Raw genomic sequence first — 23,980 nt, forward strand, 5'->3', positions numbered from 1 at the left:
CTCCCTGCTGATCTGAAGCCAAACCGTGGCCACTGTCTCCGCCGGTGGCCCTGAAATGAGCAGCTGGTTAAAAAGAGGAAATCCTTGGCACCCATCAAAGAGTGTCGAGATGACAGATGAAAAGGTTTGCGAAGTGGAACATGAAACGCACGAAGAACAGAGGCCAAAACCACAGACGAAACTCAAATCTGATAATGTTACTTTATGTCATTTTATATCACTTTGAAACAGTGAATGATGTTCAGTAAAGTCATTGTGGTGCTTGTTCAGTTAGCCTTGATTTGATGTCCTTGTGCAGCTGTTACCAGAGAGTTGAATTATAATGTGCCGTTTTATCTTAGTATGTGTTGTGATTGCCTGAAATAGCTAATGAAACCATTGTGATTTCTTTTTTTTTTAAATTATAAATGGACTGCATTATGGCAATGTGGCTGTAATTTGTGCAATTCAACAAACAATCCCTAAATAATTGGTTGGATTATAATTGTTTCTCCATTTTTCCCTTTGTTTTAATTCTTATTAGTACTGCAAGAGGCAGATCCCTGTTGCACAGACCTGTAATCAACCAAGCGTGACAGATTAATTCACTATTATGACACAGCACTCACACTGAGTGACACTGAAAAAGGCCTCGCTTCTTTCAGCCTCATTTTCTTCTTCTCAGCGAAGCCGGGGCGCTTAGCATCCATATATCACTTGCCTATTCTCCTGTAATTTTCTCAGAACATGATGGATGAAAGTTCGACAGCACTCGCCTGACTCTGCAGTGCGACAGGCCTGGATCACTTCCACTAGTTTCGCTGTTGTTGACATGAGCAAAAATCATTCTCGTGGGTTTGGCCACGAGATGCCGGGGTGTGATCCTCTGAGGCAATCCCCCTAATCCAGAGAGATGCATGAAGCTAGGAGTGAAAGATCTGCATCTGACTTCTGTCTGGACTGAGCTGTGTTGATTTTCATCCCAGCGACCTGTTAAACGTGTCGAGATCCAGCAAATCAATCCATCAAACGGCGCTTGCGTCCATGTGATGTGAAGCTGTGCCAACTCGGCTGGCTGCAGTTGTCGTAGCCCAAACTGCTGGCCACATGGAATCAATCACTTTATCCTGGAGAATTGGCATCCCTTAGAGCCCTGGCCAATGACTACTGCTTTTACAACCTCTTTCTTTACAGCCATACCTCTTTCCCACAAAGCAATGCAGTTTAATCACACATGTGTGTGCGCACAGGAAGTTTAACAATGCGCGGCCTGAGGCTACAGGGTGTTGACAGCGAATGACAATTGAAACAGAGTGTTCAGGTGAAGACTGTTGGTCAGTTTGCCAGCAGAAATGTAACTATATAAAAGGTTATCCTTTACTGCACCCTTCTTTGCCATCAGCTCATCTTGCAGACTTTCTCCAAAGCACTTTATACAGTATGCATGCTTGTTATTAATAAAATACAGATTGGTAACTTCACAGAGGGTATAGTTCAATACACTGGTGCAGTTCTTAACCACTTAAACCTTATATACTTTGTTGTCCGGGGTCCGCCAGGGGTCTATACTTAGCCCCCTCCTTTTTTCCCTCTACGCCAAATTTCTTAGTCGGAGAGAGTTTTTCCGACTAGTTCACAACGCGTCGCAACGCGATGCATGTAATGAATCTTCGCCTATTATAACATGCCCATAATAGGGACACTAAGGTTCAAATCACAAAGGACATTGATGAATCTGAGCTCAGAGAAGAAGGACTCTTCTCGCAATCATCCCAGGTCTCCTTGAGAACGTCTTTCACCCGAGTGTGCTGAAAGGCTGTGTACAGCACATGCATGGCTTTTTTTCCCCCTGCACAACATTTCCCGTAAGCCCCTCTTTCAGCCAAACGAGCACAGTGCCATTAGGGTTCTTCTAGATAAACAAACACACCGATTAGAGTGATAGAAGAGCGGAGGTGGTGGTAATTGCAAAAAGCCCATACAGCCGTTTCCGGCCAATGGCTCTGATGTGGCTGTGGGGATCCTTGGAAAGAGAAACCTCTGTTGAATTCCATACAATGTGCACATGCCTGGAACAGACTAAAAGAGGTCCAGATTACAAACAAAAAAAAGAATAAAAAGAAAATACTAAAATAAAAATAAAATGTATCCCAATCCCACTGGTCCATCTGTGAGTTCTGCATGGGAACCCTCAATCATATTACCGTGCGCCCCAGGGGGAACTTTTTTCAAGGCAGGGAGACTAATGGGGGACAGGGATGTGAGCAATCAGAGTAGAATGGGCAGGAATGGACGACCACAAGTGGCTGGTGCTCGTCGGGGAGAATCTGGACGCAAGGGGTTAGGCCAGGATAGGAAAACCACACTGGAAAACTGACTTGGGAATGGCATCTGGTTCCCATATCCACAGTGTATCACAATTAGCCAGCATAAAATGACTTTAACCCATTCAATCCGGGAACGCATCTGTGTCATTTTAAGATTTCTTTGGCTATTCAAAAATAGCAGATCTACAAGCTCATAGCCGAGCTTGTAGATCTGCTATTTTTGAAAAATCGTGAAAGTTTGTGCAAATCTTTGAATATATTTTTTTAAGCGAACATTTGTAAACATTTTTGTTCCAGGGACCCTCCAGAAGCAAAGATTTGAGTTAAACGCTTTAAAAAAATATATTCAAAGATTTGCACAAATGTTCAAGATTTTTCAAAAACAGCAGAACTACAAGCTCGTAGCACAGCACTCTGTGCGTGCTATGAGCTTGTAGATCTGCTATTTTTGAATAGCCAAAGTATAAAATAATGATTATAGCTAAAATCTAAAAATGAAACAGATGCATTCCCGGATTGAATGAGTTAAAGTGTGCGTGTGTGTGTGTTTTTTGCATGTGGATGCGTGTGTGTGAATCAGAAGAGGACGTGTGTGTGTGTGTGTGTGTGTGTGTGTGTGTGTGTGTGTGTGTGTGTGTGTGTGAACGAGGGTGAGTGAACGAGTCTTGTTATGTGTCTGATCGTTCTTACTAGAGAGACTGCACGTGTCCATGTTCGTCAGGGAAAATGAAACCTGTTATGTTTGGTGTAATCTATGCTTATTATTTATCTGTCATTATGCATTCGGGGGAAATGCAAATCCTGGAGTGGTGTGTGTGTGTGTGTGTGTGTGTGTGTGTGTGTGTGTGTGTGTGTGTGTGTGTGTGGGCGTCTGTCCGTGCATTCATGCATGCACACATACGTACACGCATGAATGAATGAGTACGTGCCATACAGTAAGTATGAGAGCATGAAGCCTGATTTACACTAGTTGCGTGTTGGCGTCGCACACCAGAAATAGCCGACCAACAAGCTCACAATGCGTCGCGCTGAGATGCATTGTGAGCTTGTAGATTGCCTATTTTTGCTGTACGACATGGTGTACAGTATAAATCAGGCATTACTTAGCAGCGTTGTGGCCAAGCCCGCAGAACCGAGAGGGAGCAGTGAAGCGCATTGGATATGGTGGCCAATCATAGGTACTGCAGTTTATTACGGCTGAAATAGCGAAAATGGTTTCGACCAATGGGCTTTGGACTCACAAGCTTGCGCATGGGGTTGGGCACGGAGGTGACACTACTGCACACGCGAGCCGACGCACAGAGTGATGCAAAACGCGTCACATAGGCCCAAAATAGTCCCCGCCCGTCACATTTCCCAACCCGGAAGAAGGGGTGAAAAGGGAGTAGGCGCTGGATGAGCAACTCCATACAAGTGAATGGACGGGGATTTCCGGTGCCCTCTCTATCATTTTTAACTCTATGGTTGTAGCAGGCAGAGAGAGAAGCACCCGAGGTGGGCCCGGTAAGTCGGTCAGTCAGCCTAATCTAGTGCATAACCTTGTGATCAGGGAGATATTATAGCCATGGAGAGAACGAACGGTGTCCTCCTGTGATGTGTGTCCAGAGGGATGGTCACTTGACTGCTGCGAGGAAGGACAGTTCATATCTGAACAGTATCATTTACAATGTCAGTCAGCACAAGGTCTCAGACCAGACGCGTCGCTAGGTCTCTACTAGGTCGGGGGCTTAGCCCCGCAGGCAACGGGCACATGCATGCGCGTGCATGTGCCCCTCCTCCTCCCGCGCGCGCATTTTTTTTTCGCGGATTTGGGTGCTTTTTTCCCCGTTTTTTGTTACTTTATTTCGGTTTTAGGGTTAGGGGTAGGGTTAGGTTAGGGTGATAGATATATAATTAAAAAAAAAAAAAAAAACTTTTAATTTTTTTATTTTTTATTTTTTTTTATTGGTGGCTTTGGATAAAACATTGGTGGCTATAGCCACCGAAGCCCACCCCTAACGACGCCACTGTCTCAGACATTTATATTATTGAGTGAGTGGAAGGGGCGAGATCATCTTCACCATCTTTTGACGGCTCATGGTGGAAGCGTATGCATAAAACTAAACGGAAAAAGAAAAAACTTGGTTAAGGAACATTGATTTTTATGTACCAGATTTCTTTGCCACGTTTTGACCCATAAAGTCATGCAGCACATACAAAAAATGCCATAATCAAGGGCGAATATGCCAGAGCGGAGGTGATTACTTGTATTTCTTCATAGAAATACATTTTGGCCAACCACAACCACATATGGGGCAGAATAGATGGGTTACTGTTCTACGTTCTTCATCGTTTGACATGAGATGGTGGAAATTTTTTCCTCGCAATCAAAAAGCTGTTAACTCTAGTGCACAAAGTGCACTCCTTGTCTAAAAAGACTGAGTGCCACAGGCCTATTTCCTCCTAAATAATGATCATTGGGTGTTATTGTTATATATCCTGTGCATTTATGTGTTAAAAGGCTGTATTTCTTTGGGCATATCCAACAGTTCATAAAAAAGTCTGGCTTTCACTTTGTCTCTGCCCACTAGTCTCACCATGGGACTTCTCTCTCTTCCTGATCTGTCTAATTTGCCAAATGGAAATAGCGAACATTTCTCCTATTAGTAAAAACTGCTTCACAACAACAATGCTTGTGTAACCAAGAAATCAGCTTATATACCTCTGCGAATAATATTTAATTAAGAACTTCCACTTTCTCTAGACTATACATTTCCTGGTTGTTGAGGCGTATTCACATCGGATGCGACACAATTATTATTGTGAACATGGTAAAAATGGTGAATGGTGCATTTATTATTTTTGAAAAATCTTGAACATTTGTGCAAATCTTTGAATACATATTTGTTTAAACAACATTTTTAACTCAAATCTTTGCTTCTGGAGGTCCCTGGAACAAAATATTTGACAAATGTTAAAAGATTTGCACACATTTTAACGATTTTTCAAAAATAGCAGATCTACAAGCTCATAGCCGCTATGACCTTGTAGATCTGCTATTTTAGATGCCAAAGACATCTAAAATGACAGAGATGCGTTCCCAGATTGAATGGGTCAACACTCAGCATTTCACAGTATAGATGACATGAGATAATGATGTAAACTGACGTTCGAGTTTGGCATTTTACGGTTCAACTGTGTACACCTCCAGGTTGCCTTTCTTTGATGCATGACATTTTCATAACCAGAAAAATAGAGGCCACACACAAATTTATTATACTACCAGAAAAAAATTGTCTGCATGCACACTGGATCATTTATTATATTACCACTTTGGTGGTAATATAATAAATATCCATGGGAGCATGATTCAATGTGCGGACTGTATTGTTCGGTTTTCATAGTTCTTCTGTCCAGCACCTGGTATTTTATCATTTGGATGTGCGTGCCTTCATAAACGTTTTACATTTTCATAACCACCCACAGGTTCTTTTTCTGATTTTATCACTTTGCCTTTCCATTTAGATTCTTCAACAATAAACTACATTTGGCGCTAGGGGTACAGTACTCAGCCCACTCGGGCATTTTGAAATTATATCACATTCACTGACATCACCTCATCAAATCAGATGACCGAACCCTGTCATGCCTCTCATCATTTGCTGGGAAACAACAAGTGGCGTTGAAGGGCACAGTAACACGAGCAGACGACCAAAGTACTCAACCCCAGTAATTAAGTCAAAGTACTTGTCTTGGTTATTAATATCATTTCTAAAAAAAAAATAGCAGATCTACAAGCTCACAATGCATCACATTCCAACGCGTTGTGAGCTTGTAGGTCTGCTCTTTTCACTATATTTTAAATAGGGCTTAAGTGGTTAATTCATAATGGACTTTTTCTCTTCATAGAAATAGTGGAGTCAAAAGTACAAAATTTGTATTTGAAATGCAGTGGATTAAAGTCATAAGTATGCCAAAAACTATACTGCATGTACAGTACTCAAGTAAATGTACTTTGTTACTGTCAACCACGGCAGAGAACTATCCAAAAAGGTCAACCTCCTAAGGCCTCACTAGCCTTGAGAGTCCAAGTCAACACTGTCAAGTCAAATTGATGCACTCAGATGCCACTCTGTTCTGACAACCAATACCAGAGGGTGTGCATGTGCGCATGCGTGCATGCATGTGTTCTTGTATCAAAGCACTCTGTGGCAGACAGGACACTGCTTTACAGCTACTGTATGTACGTACCTCACAGAGTGGCATGATGTTAGTCTACTAACAAAAGTTAGGCTGTGTTTTCCACATGAACCATAGCGCCCCTGTTCTGGGGGCGAACATTCGGCGAAAATATCAGATCCACAAGTTTAACGCTCTGTGGATCTTATAGATTGGCTATTTTTGGCGAAAAGATCAGCAAAGACAAGAGGGAAAGAGGAGGGGGCCTTAGTAGACCCCTCTGGGACTCCGGTCAATGAAGTATAATAGAGTTTAAGTGGTTAATTAATTAAAGGCACGTATGAGTCGAGCACAGTCAAAGGTTTCTTTCTGGGTCACGTATGGCCTCTCGCTTAGATAGTTACGGCATCCCTTCCACTTCCTCCTCGGAGCAAAAGTGATCAAAGTCCAGCTGGAGTATGTTTTATTAACAGGTGTGGAGCTGCACTGCGTAGCAGATGAGGATGAGGGCAAAGTGGAAAGGGGGGGACGGGGCTCTATGTGTCATCCCATGCGCCTGTAATCTCTGCTACGGCAGCTGCATAATTCATACATCATAACGGATCATCTTCAAACCGGCGATTTGGTTGCATGGTGGAAAGGCAACATTGATGTATCAGAGCATCACACGCTTCCCTGGTGGGTAGAATTTGAGTTGCACTCTTCAAGACACAGCTTCAGGTGACTGCTTGCAAAACCAACACCACCGCCAGCACTACCACACACACAGTCCCAGTCTAGGATGCAAGGTTGAAAGTTGAAAAATAAAGAATGATTTTTTTTTGTTGGATTTCGCATCATGTTAACTCCTGCCACTGACGAGTCACCCGAGTGATCAGGTTCACTTTCCACTCATTCGGATCCGGAAATAACATCATCCGAAGATTTCTGCCTCCGTCCACCTCCTGTTTATTGGTTTCCTGGAACCAACCCAAAAATCTTGGGTTGACTTTTTTCCCACTGTATTCCGCGAGACATTCTATTTTCAACATGGTCTAACAAATGAAGGGACAGCTCCGGTTATATATTTATTTCTCTGGAGGACGATCAGTGATCCCCTTTGTGTTTACTAACGGTCTGACAAGTGATCATAATGTATATAAATGTTCTGTGGCCAGTTGGGGAGTTGGGAAAGATGTGCATTTTTTATAGAAGATGTTGTTTTCGCCCATACCCTAGGTGGGGTTGGCGAAAGGGCCTATGTGTGGAGTTTGCATGTTCTCCCCGTGTCTCCTAGGGTAGTTAATACCCTCACAAAAACATGTAGTAATCCTGGTCACTATACTGCCTCCCCCTGGTCAGCCGGGGCGCCTGATGGAGGGGAAGGGAACTGGTTGGAATAACGTGTTCCTTCCACGCGCTACGTCCAACCAGGGAAACTCCCCCCTGTCAGGTGACAAGAAGGTCAGTTGGCTCTCATGCATTGAAGGAGGCATGAGCTCGGCCCTGGCCTCCCTACGCTGGTGGGGGGAGTGTAGTGCCCAGGATCACTTACTGTAAAAAATTGGCACTGGGTGAAAAAAGGGTTACAAAATCGTGGGATAAAGATTATAAGAAAAGAAAAAATCACACCCTGTGTGAAGGAAGCGGTGCCTTTGGGGCGGGCCTTAACTCATTTCAGTTCGTCCCTATTGGTGGTGTGAGTCCACTTACCAAATTTGTACTTGGTAGCATGCTGCAAACTGGAATGATGGCTGTTTAAAGCCCAGCCAATGGGCAGACAGAGGGGGTGGGGCTTAAGTAATGACAGTTAGTCCCTATTGGTGGTTTTAGTCCATGTACAAAATTTGTACTCCCTAGCATGCTGCGAACTTGAGTTATGGCTGTTTAAAGGCCAGCCAATGGGAAGACAGAGGGGGTGGGGCTTCAGCAATTCATGCTCGTCCCTATTGGTGGTCTAAGTCCACATACCAAATTTGGACTTGGTGGCATGCTGCAAACTGGAGTTATAGCTGTTTAAAATCCCGTGCTCATCCCGTGCTTGGGGGTCCCTGGACCCCTCTTTGATAACTTCAGCAATTCATGCTCGTCCCTATTGGTGGTGTAAGTCCACATAGCATATTTGAACTTGGTGGCATGCTGCAAACGTGTGTTATAGCAGTTTGAAATCCCGTGCTCATCCCGTGCTGAAACGGACGACGGACAGAACATACGTTGGGGGTCCCTGGACTCCTCTGTGATAACTTCAGCAATTCATGCGCGTCCCTATTGGTGGTCTAAGTCCACATATCGGATGTGAACTTGGTGGCATGCTGCAAACTTCAGTTATAGCAGTTTGAAATCCCGTGCTCATCCCGTGCTGAAACGGACGACGGACAGAACATACGCTGGGGGTCCCTGGACCCCTCTTTGATAGCCAGTGGCACGTGTGGCCAATGAGAGGAGAGTTGGCGTAGGCAATCTCCAAGTCCGTGTGTGTGTGTGTGTGTGTGTGTGTGCGTGTGTTTGTATGTGTTGCTTCGTTGCCGTCAGGCTCATACGGACATTTGCCGTCAGGCTCATACGGACATTTGCCGTCAGGCTCATACGGACATACGGACAAAGTCAAGTGTAGAGCGGTTGGCACCGCAAAAAAAAAAGAAGATGTTGTTTTCAGCGTGTCTGGGACATGGAAAGTTACCTCGCGGGTGAAATGTTTTTCCTCTGGTCGACGGCCACAGATCCTGTTTGTGTGTACATACGATCCGACGATAGATCAAAATGTTCTGTGACCAGTTGAAGGAGTTAATGACAAGCACAACATTGTACCAGGAGTATGCAAAGTACGCAATGCAACTCCCTGTATTGACTTTATTTATTTTAGAGTAGCCAATTTGTACCTATTTTCTCCAAATGTAGCTGTTATGCCAATTAACCCTCCCCACAGCCACACAGTGCTGTGTTGCCACTGTTGTTGTACCCAACTGGCTCGCCTGCCAGTGAGAAACGGCCCCAATGGGAGGACGTATCTCTAAAGCCTTTGTCCCACTCCTCCCGTTCAACACCCCATGCTGACAGGCGCAGCCCCAGCCCATTAGGAGATGCTATAGTCTAGCGACAAAGATCACCCTGCCCACCAGATTTACCTCCGCCTAACACGGCCAACTGTGTTGTTCATGTAGACACAGACTCTGTGGTGGTGGACAGACTGGTACTTTAGCACTGCGCCACATTGCATTGATATGGCATCAAGATAAACTTGAATGTACAAGCTGTGGCAAGATGGAGAAACTTCAAGCCTCCGAGTGAGCTGAAGTTGAGAGGCAACATTGAAGAAAACTAAGTTTCAGCAATGGACATAGTTGGAGATAATGGACTAGCGTCTTATATCATTTCAACTGAAAATCAGCCAACGCCCTGTGCTGAAGAGTGGAGCGGATCAGGTGGTGTTGGTGAAGGAAACTAGAGAGAGAGAGCCGCCTCAGGGGTGGTGTTTTATGCCTGACTTGGTGCTAAATGGTGTGCATTCACAACGGCTGGCTCCCTGGGCTTGTGTTCTGACACTACAGAAGCTTCCCTGTACAGTCGCTTAAAGGTTCCAAAGAAAGAGAATTGGTGAAAGATCAAAAAAGCAGAAGCTATAATGAGGTGATACTTTTGGCCTCGTTAGTCCCACCGTCCCTCAGTCAAACTCAATTCATGGACGATGCATAACCCCTACAAATTTTTTGTATTCCCTTACTGCTGGTTTAAAATCAGCAACTCAGCCCCATCTACAGTAGCCCTCTTCTATTAATATCTTTTTCCAAACTGTCGTTGGAGGACAAGTGGAGATAACCTCATACACATTCCCCTGTAATAGGCCAATTGTCGACTGACCCCAGTGCTTCCATACAAAATTTACACAGAATGTCAGGCGTCGGAAAAAGAAAGGGAAATGAAAACAAAGCAAATCACTTTTCCATGTAAGAACGATACGTACATTACCCTCAATAAAGACCTTTCCCAATGATCCTCCATAGAAGAGGATCATTCTTTGTCTCTGTCTCCGAAACCACGGGTCCCTGTCCATTCATCAGTGGCTAAGTAACAATTAAGGCAGATGCCGAGGCCTGTAATGATTTCACCAGGGCTAAGCTTGTTTCATTCGTGAGGCTGGGTACAATTTTCTCTACGTCCCAATGCTAAACGAGGGGTGGGTGGAAGGGGTGCTGTTGAATATTCACAGCGACATCTCCCCTGCCATCCCACGGGTGGGCAACAGCAAAAGGGAAAACCACATGAGATCACTTACTGCTATTTTTTGGAAGAATGTGGCACGGGTTGCTTATTTCTGCACCAGATTCAGTGATCGTTTGCTGAGTAATTATCAGATCAGATCACTGTATTCTATAAGGACAGTCACACAATGACGTTCACAGAGGCCTGTGGAGGTAACTGCTCTGCTTCTAGAAATGCAGACACTTTGATGAATAAAAGCCTTGATTAAGTTAAGCACAGTATTATTACTTCAGCACTTCACCAGCTATGCAACCTCCCTCTTTCCGAACCCACTTCCCTCTTTAAACTGTAGAAAAACAAATAGCACCCCTACCAAAGACTTCTAAAACACTTCATCAACTAGGGCATAGACAGCTAACATAAACATGAACAGAAGCTGTCATGTCCCAACATATTAGAACAATCCCAAACGTTATGAAGCAGGATTCACCTCCTAGCCAAATCAAATATAGTCTTACCTACAGTACAATGTCAAAAACATGTCAAAGACAACACATGTCTGGCTTGGGTCTGCTGCAGAATCATCTTATGTCTTTATTTATCAGAGGCCAGGCTGTGGCAGGAGAGACCACCTGCACTTACTTACCTCTCCAGAGCCCCATGCAGGAGCAAACGGCTGCAAAGGCTCTGAAGATTAACTTACGACTTTTACGGCTCAGTCGGCACACGCTATTATTCCTATTCAATCACGCTTGCCTCCCAACACTATAAATAATTTTAACAGAGCATGTGTGTGCACATGTGCACAGACACAGACACAGACACACACACACACACACACACACACACACACACACACACACACACACACACACACACACACACGCACACGCATACGTACGTACACAGTGCCTGATTGACCCTGTTATGGCTCGCTGTCAGAACCTCCAGTGCTTATATATGGCTTTGTCTTCATCTTTTTGGGAAAACGCAGGAGTTTTCCATCTGTTTGAGGCAAGTGATTCTGTGATCACCCGGTACATAATGAAGTGAGATAGTATATTTGGGTGCAGGGGGTTGGCAGGCGCTGAGGTTGGTAGCGAGGATATTAAAAACCAGACAAGCCAAGATGACAGGGATTGGTCCGCTATTAGCAGAGGGCAGGGTTGAAAATATTATTTTAATAATATAGTCAGATTACATGGTGGAAGACTTTTTTTCTCATTTAAATGCTGGTCACAGGAACTGCTTATGATTGTAGTGGTATTTGCCACCGCTTTGCCTTTTGCTACCAAGTGGCTGAATCTATAATTTTGGAAATCATGACAACTTGTTCAGATGGATTATTGTTTTCTGTGAATCTCTTCAGAAACAGTCACTTAAATGGCTGCTTAAACACAGGTTTTAGGCTTTAGGTTTATTGTTTAAACAAGGCTTTGCTATAGTGTTGTTCATTTGCTTCAATCACACTCCTATTTCCAAGCACAAGGTGCTTTGTAACTAGCAAGCATGTTGTACTTAATCAGCTTTCATTAACAAGAATTTGCCTTCTTACCATAATGAAAGAATAAATATTTTGCTGGAGTAGCAATAATAGCTGATTTGTGTTTTTTACCTTGGACAGGGTTATTACTCTCAGAGAAGATGTGAGGATGGCATACAGTACTTACAGGAGGTCCTGAAACAGAAAGAAGGACAAAGACATGATTAGCGTGTGCTCCATCAGCACCATTCAATAATAAGCAATAACACCATTGTAAGGAAATATCCCTTTCTGGAATATGAAGGGAAATAGTCTCGATGCTTGGTTTTGGTATCTTGAGGGCTAATCCTGGTAATACATCATACAGGTTATACTCGACCTACAGTACAATCTACAGTAAATTAACCACTTGAACCCCGGCATTCATATTCTGGGGGGAACATTAACAAAAAATAGTCGATCTACAAGCGTAACATTGTGAGCTTGTATATCGGCACTGCTTGGTGAAGAGATTAGCTGTGGACGGAGAAAAGCAGTCCAAGCATAGAGCCAACACAGGTCCATTTTATGTAGTTTAAGTCTGGAGTGGTTAAAGAGGTTGAGAATCACTGCGGTAATATCATTACTGGAGTGATTGTCAACCCTTTTCATTTCAAGTATATCCAAGTATCTGCATTAGGCCACAGACCCTCATTTGATGCACTTTTTTTTAAATCAAAGGGATCCAATTTATTCTACACTATAAACTCCTCAGTGTCAATGTAACTCTGAGAGTGTATGGGTCTATTTGGTTCCATTTCTACACTCTCAGAGTTATCAATCATTTAAGCCTGGAAACCAGACAAATCTGCCACAGCAAAAAAAAAAAAAATGCCCTGGGCAGATTGGTCTGGCACTCCTCGGTTTGAATTACATTTCGCTCACCCCAGAGTTGTGGGTGACCAATCAGAGCCCACTATTCAAAGTGGGATTTTTTTTTGCTGTACGACGTTTGAATCTGTTTGTAACCGCCCCTCGGAAATGAATCTTCCACACCTGAAGTTCCAGACTAACATCTACGCAGTGATATTAGTCTGGCCATGCCAGGCTACAATCATTTATCCTCAGACACCCTGGGACCCCCTCAAGGACCCCTAGGGGTCCCAGGTCCCACACTGAGCACCACGGTACTACTGTCACGGCTTCCAATCAGCATGCATGACGTGTAGTGTCCTTCCTTCTCTGTATGGACACAGGCATGGAGAGTGACATCGTGACACTGAACACCGTAGTGCTTTGTTTTATAAAGTTTTGTAAAAATGTTTATGGTTTGAATTATAGATAAGGGTATGCATATTTATGACGCATGTTCTGCATCATTCATATTAAGACGCATATTAATGATGCATACAGTAGTTATAAATTAATGATTTTAAGTGTTAGTTGCATAGCCTACTGCTGTATTTATGTTTGTGTGTCACATGCATATCTTGTTTGCCTGCTGAAAATGACTGGAGCATTGATTTCAAGTCACATTTCAGTTGAGTTTTGTACGTTTCAGTCATTCGTTATTGCAGTGTTTATTGAAGATGCTTTGTTAATGCAGTGGTTTTCAAGCGTTTTTTTTGTTAAGGACCCACAAATTAATATGTATTTGTCCACGGATCCCCATCTGAAAATATTTGTTGGTGTTGTAAAAAATGTAGCAAATTTTTTCACGATTTCTTGAAAATAGCAGATCTACAAGCTCACAATGTGCTGTGATGCAACGCGTTGTGAGCTTGTAGATCAGCTATGTTCAAATAGCCGATCGTAGAGTAATGTTGGGTTAAAGTGGTTAGAGTGATTTCGATGCTATATTAACATATTTTGCTGGGGAATGCCTGGAACCCACTCAAGGACCCCTGGGAGTCCACGGACCCCACTTTGAGAACCACTAGTGCACACGGATGGGGCAACCTTACAAACACTGACATCCTCACGTATCTACACCCAATTACTGTACTGTACATGCAGGATAGTAGGCATGGGGCAAATACAGTAGCGACTGTAGTGTTACCATAAAGTCAGGTTTAAATCCCCCACTGCAAGCAGGAATTCTGTTTCAGCATAACTTCAAAATCGCACCGGTATTTTTATCCCATGGCATTTATTGCTGGCATGGTGACAAAGCACTCATCCCACTATCCGGTTTCCGAGCCATTTGAGCCAACAATGACCGCCAGCATCTGGGCGATCCCGTTTTGTATTTTGTGACTGGCTCTAATTTCACTGCTACAAGGGGGCTGTGCGCTTGTTAAAAAATGCTCTCGTGTTTTTGCGAGGTGACACGCTCGTCCTTTCCTCCCAATTACTGGCCCTCAAAAGGACCGTGTGCCAGCGCACTTCAGGGCTCCCCCTCAGAACCCTGCAAATCATCCCGGGTCTTAAAGTTCTTAAGGGAACCCAGCTGCTCCGACGGCCACCAAAAAAAACACGGAGGATTTTCTTTTTTTAACACGTCTTACGTCCTTGTGATTGGAGGAAAAGTGCAAATAGCTCCTGCAGCTGGGGCACTTAATGGAGCTCAATGTTTGAGGCTCACTGCGGCTGTACTTCGGTGCCATTATTTCATGGTTCATTGAGCTAGGGCTACATAGCTTTTTCACTAAGCCTGCATAATTATGGGATGTTGACTGGTTCCTCAGTTATGTACAACATGCCTCAAAGACATGACCTAAACGACTCATCCATCTGAATGTGGTTCATTTGACAATTAGCATGGCCAACGCATGGCAGTTAAGAAGTAATTTCTTGCAAAAGCTGCCTCAAAGTTTGTAATTATTCTTCAAGAGTAAACACAGATTTCTCAGTAATTTTACTGCCTCAGTCAATAGCTACAATCAATGTCCGCCAAGCAGCCCGGTATGATGTATGTCAAGCTCCAACGATTCCCAATAGCATCACAAACAATCCGCCATCAAAGCCATTCATACCAACCTTGTCTACCTACTTCAGCTCCGTTAACTCTATTAACCATCTGTTTACACACACTTCCACACACTGCCACCTCCTGCCATTTGTTCCACAGCGGGTCCTGTTCCTGTTTACGCTAACGTGGAGTCCCCTTGTGAGAATGCAAAGGTCAGTGGCCTCAATAGACAGGTATGGGGCATATATAGTATATATTTGTGTGTGCTCACATGAACTGAAGAGATGTTATCACATTCTAAAATGTCAACAGAGGTTACACTCTGCAACAACAGCTGCAGGGGGTGGCAGACAGGAAATAGCTTTTTTATTATTATTACATTGCTATGACAGTGCAGCCAGCAATAACTGGCTTTGTGCATCCCATACATCTGTCATATTTATTTACACTCCACAATTTCAGCATCAGTTCCTTGCTTTGTGGGGGGGGGGGGGCATAAGGTGGCGGTGAATATGATTCATGTGGAGGAGAGGGAAACTTTCCAGCACTGACCACCCGCTATGACGGTTTCAGACAACCGCAGTTGAGGCTGTGGTAGTGACCACGACATAAAGTTGTTTCTGTGTTACTGTCATGCCACACTCCTCCTTTCCATATGTTGACAGTAAATAAGCATGAAATTCTAACGAAGCACAGTATCCCATTCAGTCCCCAACGCATAGGTAAATATCATGGCGTATTTTCCTATTTGTGCTCAATGTCATTTACAACCGGATTTCCATATTGAAAGGCTTCGCCTGCCATGTGGGGCGAATGAATGAAAGGCATTGCTCCCAAAAGAATCTCTACTGTGAATTTGTGAACTTTATTTGCGGGAGTCTCTATTTGGCGTAGTCACTATTGACCGAGGAGAATTGTACTTTAAAAAAGCTTCACCTAAATATCTGTGCTGGTGTGGTTAGACCCATACACAGAGTACTGTACATGGTTCACAGTGCAGAAAGAATTGAATTCAATGGTCTATTGATCGCACAAGAGAAATTTGTTTTTCCATCACCGAACATAAAAAATCACAATTCAATACGCACAGTAATAATTGCGTGTAACAATGGCAAATGTCAACACTTTACCCAGTGTAGTATGTAATTGGAAAACTAAGCGGATTCGCTAATGCTTTTGGGCAGATCAACAACAGGGCAGTAAGACAATTATTGAAAACACTTTTTACATTCACAGAAAACACGGCAGTACTGTATATGAACGGTAGACCCAAAAAGTATCTGTTTTTACCTCCATCATCCTGTCAACAACCGACTCAAGAGAAGGAAATGTTCTGCCCACTGTTTATACAGTGATGTGTCTTCTAAAAAATGGTACAGGGACCTTAAAGTGATATGGATTTTTGTGGAACATTTGACAGTATTATGTTCCTTACCTAGATAATATACGTTATTATACTCTCCTTCGCCAGTAGCTTCTGTTCAGAACACTCTGAAGCTATTATCCAACACAGAGTCCTTTTTTTAATATGCTTTCATGTTCCATTTCAACCTGCTTCATATTTTACTTGGAAATATGTTTTTTTTTTACACTCGGTTTGCAACCACAGAAGCTACTGGTGAAAGTTTGTGTCAGTATATGGATTTATAACGAGGAGAGGAATATATACAGTCAAATGTTCCACAGAATTTCCGTATCACTGTAACATTGGGTGGCAGTAATGCAGCACAGTCCAGCTCCTTGCCAAAAGGCTAGTGATGTCTGACACACAAGTACAATATAAAGTATACTCCATCAAAGCTAACACAACAAAGGCTTAACATCACATTCTGCAGGATCCTAACAAACCATGACTCGAGTCACTTGAAAAGTTCCCTGCATACGTTTTGTTGATGTTCCAGGAGATGTTTTTACGAGACAGTACTGATTATACCCATAAAAGCTACTCCAGAAAATGGTCGCCGCTCACTTTTACGATATAAATAAAACAGTCATGCAGGACTGCCCTTAGATGTCCCTGCTGTGGACTCATGTGCCAGAGACACTATGAGCTTACAGTCCATTTACAATCCATCTGGGCGGACACTGTATCCAGCTGCAATGCTGCAGTGGGGTTATTATACTTGACATAAGGGGCAGAACTGTCATCTTTTTGTTTTCCATTGTCTACCCTTTATAGCCCACTGTGTGCCACTCCAGACATCACACGTGCACATGTATCTTTGCTTCACTCATTTTGAATCGATTTGTCAAGAGGAAGCTATTTTAATTCCAATCGGCTTGACCAGAGAGAGAGAGAGAGAGAGAGAGAGAGAGAGAGAGAGAGAGAGAGAGAGAGAGAAAGAGAAAGAGAGAGAGAGAGAGAGAGAGAGAGAGACCCAGAGAGGGAGAGAGACAGAGAAGTATGATCTACTGGCTTGTGCACAACAGTGCCATTTGAAATATGTTGGCATGATATATGTTTATTGGACAGTTAAGTGTTGCATAAACAAAACTGATGGATCTCAGAGGCGCAGCCGACCAGAACATTTAACTGTTGTCTATCTATCATTTTCCTTCTTTTTTCCATCTTCCGTGCATTTCCAGTCATACACTGGATGACTGTAATATTATGTAAATAAGAAAAATCATATAGGGCAGAGAGCCATACCACACTGTGATGCATGGCTGTACGCTCGAGACCCGAAACGGAGAGCACAGCCGCAAGAACAGGATTTGAAATTAATTTGGCAAAATAAAAAAAGAAGGATGGAACAGATACTTTGATGCTCATACTAGAGTTTGTTTGAAATACAGCCCTGATAGCTGATTATGTTTAATTCCAATGACTTTAAAAAAGTAGTCACACGAATTAACATCAATATCAGAGTTCAACAAAACCTTTTTTTTCCATCAAACATGGCTTTGTAACCTCAAACAACATATTATTTCCCCATCCCCATTGAAATAATCGGGGGACCATACATCGGCTCTGTCTTTCTGATTTGCTTTTACGAGCGAGCGAGCACCTTTGGCCCAGCGGACAGGGTCCAGGCCTGCTCTGCCATTGTGAAGTCTCAGTGTCAGAGTGCCGGTAGGCTCCAGTGCCCATTATCGCGTTCTTCTATTAGGTGTGTGGAGTGTGGACGCGACGTGACTGCCTGCCAAGTATATGTTCCCTCTGTGAATTCAATTTGTGGTTACACTCTCTCTGTATGTGTGTGTGTGTGTGTGTGTGTGTGTGTGTGTGTGTGTGTGTGTGTGTGTGTGTGTGTGTGTGTGTGTGTGTGTGTGTGTGTGTGTGTGTGTGTGTGTGTGTGTGTGTGTGTGTGTGTGCGTGTGTGTGTGTGTGTGTGTGTGTGTGTGTGTGCGTGCAAAAAAGGCCCTTCCCTGAGGTCTTAACCCAAGGCAGGACTGAGTTTCATGAGCCAGAGAGGAGAGAGAGTGGCAACCGGAGGGAGGGAAGAGCATGGTCTGGCTCAGAGGTCTTGCAAACTGGGAATGGCCCTGAACTCAATATCACCATCTGAAAACATGACAGCCACCAGGCCTCAAGCAGCCATTACATGTTCATGTTGGACATGGGTCGACCTCTCGCTGACTCCACATACAGAGGTACTGTGCGATGGGGAATATGTAAACAGAGACATGGTGAAGGTTGGCCACAGTAATGCTGCGCTTACATCTTCCCTTCTCAAGAGAGGTTTAACAAAGCAGTGCACGGTTTAGTCTTTCAACCTTGCTGTTACATTCTGATGGTTCTCTGAAGCCACATACTGTGGCTGTGTGTAGGTTCATACCAAAATCGGACAATCTAAAGTCACCACGCCACAAATTACATATCTATCACCTATCCTGGCCTCCGAAGATGTATACTTTCTCATGATTGTTTTACACGATTGCACGCATAAGCATGAATTATTGGTGTTCGACGGCATTATCTCGGAATCTTTTCTGGACAGAGACTCAAGTGATCTGTGGTCTCACACACACAAACATACCAAGTTCTCCATTGCGTCCTCTTCTTCCTCGCTTTCCCGGTGGGCCTGCCAAGAGAGGAGCACAATGCATTATTTTCAGTTCACAATCAGATTGTCCTTGTTTGAGTTTCATTTTCCACAGTTTCCGTTTATATTGCAGGATGTTCAGGTTCAAACCGCCTCAGTGCGGGATGAGGAAGAGGCAGCAAAAAAATATTGCCTTTGGACTACATACAGTACAGTACGAACCTCAAAATCTCAAGGTTCATTAAGTATTTAGGCACAATTTAGGTACAAACTGGACTGGAAACAAGGAACACACACACTCACTGTTGCCACAGGCGTTGAGCTTTTCGCTCTTATGTCTTTATTTGATTTTTTATTTGATTTTATTTTCCACCTACTATACTAGTAAGCTTAAGCTTGGATGCCCTGATTTTTAATTTGTTTTTATAACAATCATTTTTACTTCACCTCTCCCCTTCTGCTTCCTGTGAACACAATCAATCTGCTAATGCTCAGCTGGAAGAGTAAAACAATTACACGCTTTGTTAAGTTTTACGTGCTGAAGACTCGACTGCATTGTACTTGGGCAGTCTTCAGTGCTGACCGGACAATCTCTGGGGAACTTTAAAGCAGATCTTGCCCAGCATTGGGATTCTTTGTCCGTGTGAGGACACTTTTATTGCCTTGTTGAGGCTGACTGCTAGAAACCACTTTTTGTTTGCCATGATGGGCATTTTGTGTTTCATTCAGGTTCATGTAGACGCTCGACAAAGCCGGATGCACCGCAGTGGATTCGAACCCCAGAATCTGCAGTGGTGGGCAGGTACTTTTACCACTGCTTTAAGTTTGAACCATCATGTGAAAGTCATAATCACCAGGGAGAGCAGTGCTAATGCGAAGACACTCTCTGAAAGACTAGCTACAGTATATGTTTTCACACCGCAAACATTATTCAGATCTCAGCCACGTTCACAACTATCATGCAAATTTTGTATACTCCTCTTACCTCTGTGTTGTCAAAGAACAACATGTATGTCCTAATCAATGTTCAAGATAATTTAAATAACAGAATACAATGTGGAATTTCAAAAGGAGAACCCCTACAGTTCAATGATACATTTTGGTGTCGCATTCTAAATTGCTGTACTCCACCTTCAAGACTTCATCACTCTACGCTAAAGTCAACAGCAGAGATAGCAGTTGCTGCAATACTGTTTTAATTGATCAATCAGTCACTAACCCAACTCCTAACATGCCACCAGTGGTGGACAGTAACTAAGTACATAAATGAGTTAATAAAGAGGACTAGTTTATGTACTGAAGTACATTTTATGAGTATCTGTACTCTACTTGAGTATTTGTATTTCTGGATACTTATGACTTTCACTCCACTACATTTCAAAGACAAGTATTGTACTTTTGACTCCACTAGCCTACTTTTCTAGGAAGCGAAAGCCGTATCAAATGAAAATAACACAACGCGACGCCTGTACAGTAGATCGGCTATTTCCACTATAATTAATATTTTTAAAACAAATGTTTGAGGTTTTGGGGAAAATATAAAAATGTGTATATAGCAATGCATTGATATTAAAAAGAAAAATGTACTTTGGAATTTGTACAAAGCACTGATCACCAAACGCTTTTGAGATTTTCAAGTAGGCCCTGATCTAAAAAAGGTTGAGAACCACTGAGCTACACATGAGCAAAGAAATTGCAGGTTGATAAAGGAAGAGTGGAACAAAGGAAACATGGATGTTACACGTCATGCTATGGGAGATTTACTGTACAGCAGCACCCCAGACGTGATGGATATAAAGTGCAGACTTATGTTCCACAACTGTCTGTATGATGTTTAGCTTTCAACTTGTTCCCTCTGTTTGGCTCAGCCTCGGCCTCTGATTTGGCTGCCTTGGACTGGATGACTTCCAGGACAGCGCGGGGCCCTGCCAACGAAGGGTCCAAACACAGCTTACAGTACAGAACAACAGGTGGAGTATGACTCCCGCTTAGTATATACACAGGGTTCAAGGGTTTGGGGGGGTCCTCCTGCTTTTGATACCCCCCCCCCCTCAGGTCATTAATTTTTTAGCGCTGGTGGGGATACGTTTTACCCCTGCTTCTGGTCAGACTGAATGAAATACATGCTTTTCCTTTTGGGAAATGTAGACTGTCTGATGTTTGATTGATATACTGTATTTACGTTTATAATATCACAATTTACCAATTTGATTAAAAATGTACAGTATGTTGGGGCGTCGATGGCTGAGTGGTTAAGGTGCATACCACATATAGGCCCTATGCAGCCTAACAGCAAGTCTCAGGTTCAATGAGCTTGATGACCTTTGCCGTGTGTCACTCCCCATCTCTCTCTCCCTGTTTCCTGTCATATCTAAAAGTACAGTATGTTAACGCTCTTATGATCAGCTATTTTCCCTATTTCTTTTAGTTTTGGAAAATGTTCACCTATATATACATATACTGTACCATAAGTGATATACTCTGTCCGTGGGTTTTATAAATATTTAATAGTTGAAAAGTATTAACAAGAGCTTGTGACTAAATAATAACTACACTGGTTCCTATGGTACAGAGTTGTTTTTTTTCATATACTGAAAAGTAACGGTTTTGGACATACAAGTGTTCTGCCTGACAACATCAACACTTTGATCGCGTGGTGGTCAGTTTGGTGACGTGCACGAAAGTGACCTTGTGAAGTCTCCACATTGTCTGAGACAAAATAGCATCTTGTTTATTCTTCATGTACTAGCAGATAATATGGGCTTCTCAATAACATCTCACACTCAAAGCATGGAAAGCCAAAGAAATGATGACATGTTGAGATATGAAAGTAGTAATGTTTATTCCAAACCTACAACTACAGTACAAACATGTCAAATAAGTAAGAAGGGCTCAAAAAGAGAAAACAGAAAAACCAAAAGAAGGCACAAAACAGATGTTTTGGGGACTCTTTACCATTGGGGTTTATTTGTAGTTTTGGAATAAACATTACAACTTTTGTAACTTTTTTTTTCTTGTTTCAGATCCCCGAGTGTGAGAATTTAGATTTTTGAAGGATTTTTGAAGAATTATAGTTTCTGGGGATTTTGCTGCTCAGTACTGCTCTTAACGGTAATGAAAATAATGTAGTTGGTCATTGAATCCACCTGCAACACACACCCACTGATAATATATTCAGCCTAATCCAACACACCTCATCACTTCACCACGTGCACACCGCCCTGCTCCAGCTCCGGAAAACAGCAAACGTTGGTCTCTACAGCCCACCCACCACACTGTTGACTATTCACACCGGTTTGCCAATTTCCACAAAATAGTTCCCAAAGTCTGATCAGAAGGACAATGTCATTTATAAAATGCATTTATGAAACAAACAAGTTACAGGTCAAAATAACTCAATATTCATGGATAACAAGCAGTGACTATGCCATAAACATTTAAGATAATGAAATCAAATCAATGGCAAGTGCACACATATGCAAGAATATAGTGGTGCCTTCATTCATCAGTGTGCCACTGCCACTGCAACTTGACATGGGTCATTTTGCAACGAAATGCAATGTAAATGATCAACCATTTAATAGACACCAAAAGTGCTACAGTATGAGCAGATCTGGTTGTTTACAGTATGAGTCATATGGAAATAATATGCGGCATAAATGTTAATTGCGAGTGTACTCTATTCAAACACCAACGTGCAACTGTGTAGCTGTTTCTTAGTCAAGCAAAGGTTAAAAGGCCATGTAGTCCAAAGAACTCTTTGAATAACTCATGGTCATTATCGTAAATGATGCTTAAATGTTGTGGAGAAGTATGAAGTAGTCTGAGTGTCTCCTGTAAGCCCAAAGTCATAACTCTCTTCAATCTAATTGGTCACGGTTAGATGTTTGGAGAACACGAGAAACCTGCATTCAGGTTGTAGATGCCTGAAGGAAATAAATTACATCAGGCAGACAATAATCTTGCCAAATCCCTCAGATCACATGAGTGATAGTCCAGATACTATATGTGCGCCTAACACAAGTTTTCTTTGTTTTAGTATTTCCAAATGATAAGCTTTGACAAGCACAATAACAATCACTTAACAGATGATTTGGTGTGCAGTGGAGGCACTTTTAGTTTCAAGACATTGATTCCAAATTGACCCGATTGAATTTACTCTTCCTGGTGTAGCAAAACAACCATCTCTGAAGACCAGAAGTCTATCTTCCTTGGTCAAGGGGGTGGGGGGTGGGGGTGCGGGTGGGGCGGTCCCCTTTGAATGAACGGTAGATGTTTGCTTTCCCATCTGGGAGACCTCTTGCACTTTGTAAGTCACTCCGGATAAGAGCGTCTGCCAAATGCTAAAATTGTAAATCGAGACCTGAGTTTACAGGAGTATCAGCCTCTTCCTCACCAAGGCGTCTGCCCGACTCCTTATCCAAGCCTCAGTCAACTCCATGGTTGATTACTGCAACTCCCTGCTTGCTGGTCTGCCGGCATGCTGTCTCAAACCCCTACAACTGATCCAGAATGCTGCGGCACGCCTGATCTTCAATCTCCCTAGAGGGTAATTCAGACCGCTGCAATTTGTCTCCACAACATTCAAATGCTTCAATCTCTTTGCGCCAAAAATAACAGATCTACAAGCCCACAAAGCACCGCATCTGCAACACGACGAATCCGGGATGTGTTGTGAGCTTGTAGATCAGCTATTTAACCCTTGCTGCACTCACAGCAGATCAGCAAACACAGGAAATCTGTCCCTCCCTTCCACACGACACCTTATACCTCCTGTGTAATGACACCCCGTTGGGGGGGTGGGGACAACGTGGTGGCCGGAGGCCTGATACTGTATCTTCCTTTGCCAATGCCCTTTTGGGTGAGAGTTACAGTACATGCTTGGCTTCCAACATGGGAGACCCGGGTTTTAATCCAGGTGATACATCAGTGGTGGCCAACGATGTGCCATGGACGTTGACGACATCGCAGGTTTTCA

General features: G+C 43.1%; 1 protein-coding gene across 6 annotated transcripts in view; it reads right to left on the reverse strand.

Moving 5' to 3' along the window:
* col25a1 (collagen type XXV alpha 1 chain) overlaps positions 1-23,980 on the reverse strand; it is a 193,340-nt gene that overhangs the window by 73,456 nt on the left and 95,904 nt on the right. For all 6 annotated transcript variants that reach the window (XM_084043470.1, XM_084043471.1, XM_084043472.1 and 3 more), the window contains exon 3: positions 18,989-19,041. In XM_084043470.1, coding sequence (XP_083899596.1) covers positions 18,989-19,041 — 53 coding nt within the window. The remainder of the gene's footprint in view (positions 1-18,988; positions 19,042-23,980) is intronic.

This window comes from Gymnoscopelus microlampas (genome assembly GCF_963454915.1).
Source record: "Gymnoscopelus microlampas genome assembly, chromosome: 19".
Taxonomy (NCBI): Eukaryota; Metazoa; Chordata; class Actinopteri; order Myctophiformes; family Myctophidae; genus Gymnoscopelus; species Gymnoscopelus microlampas.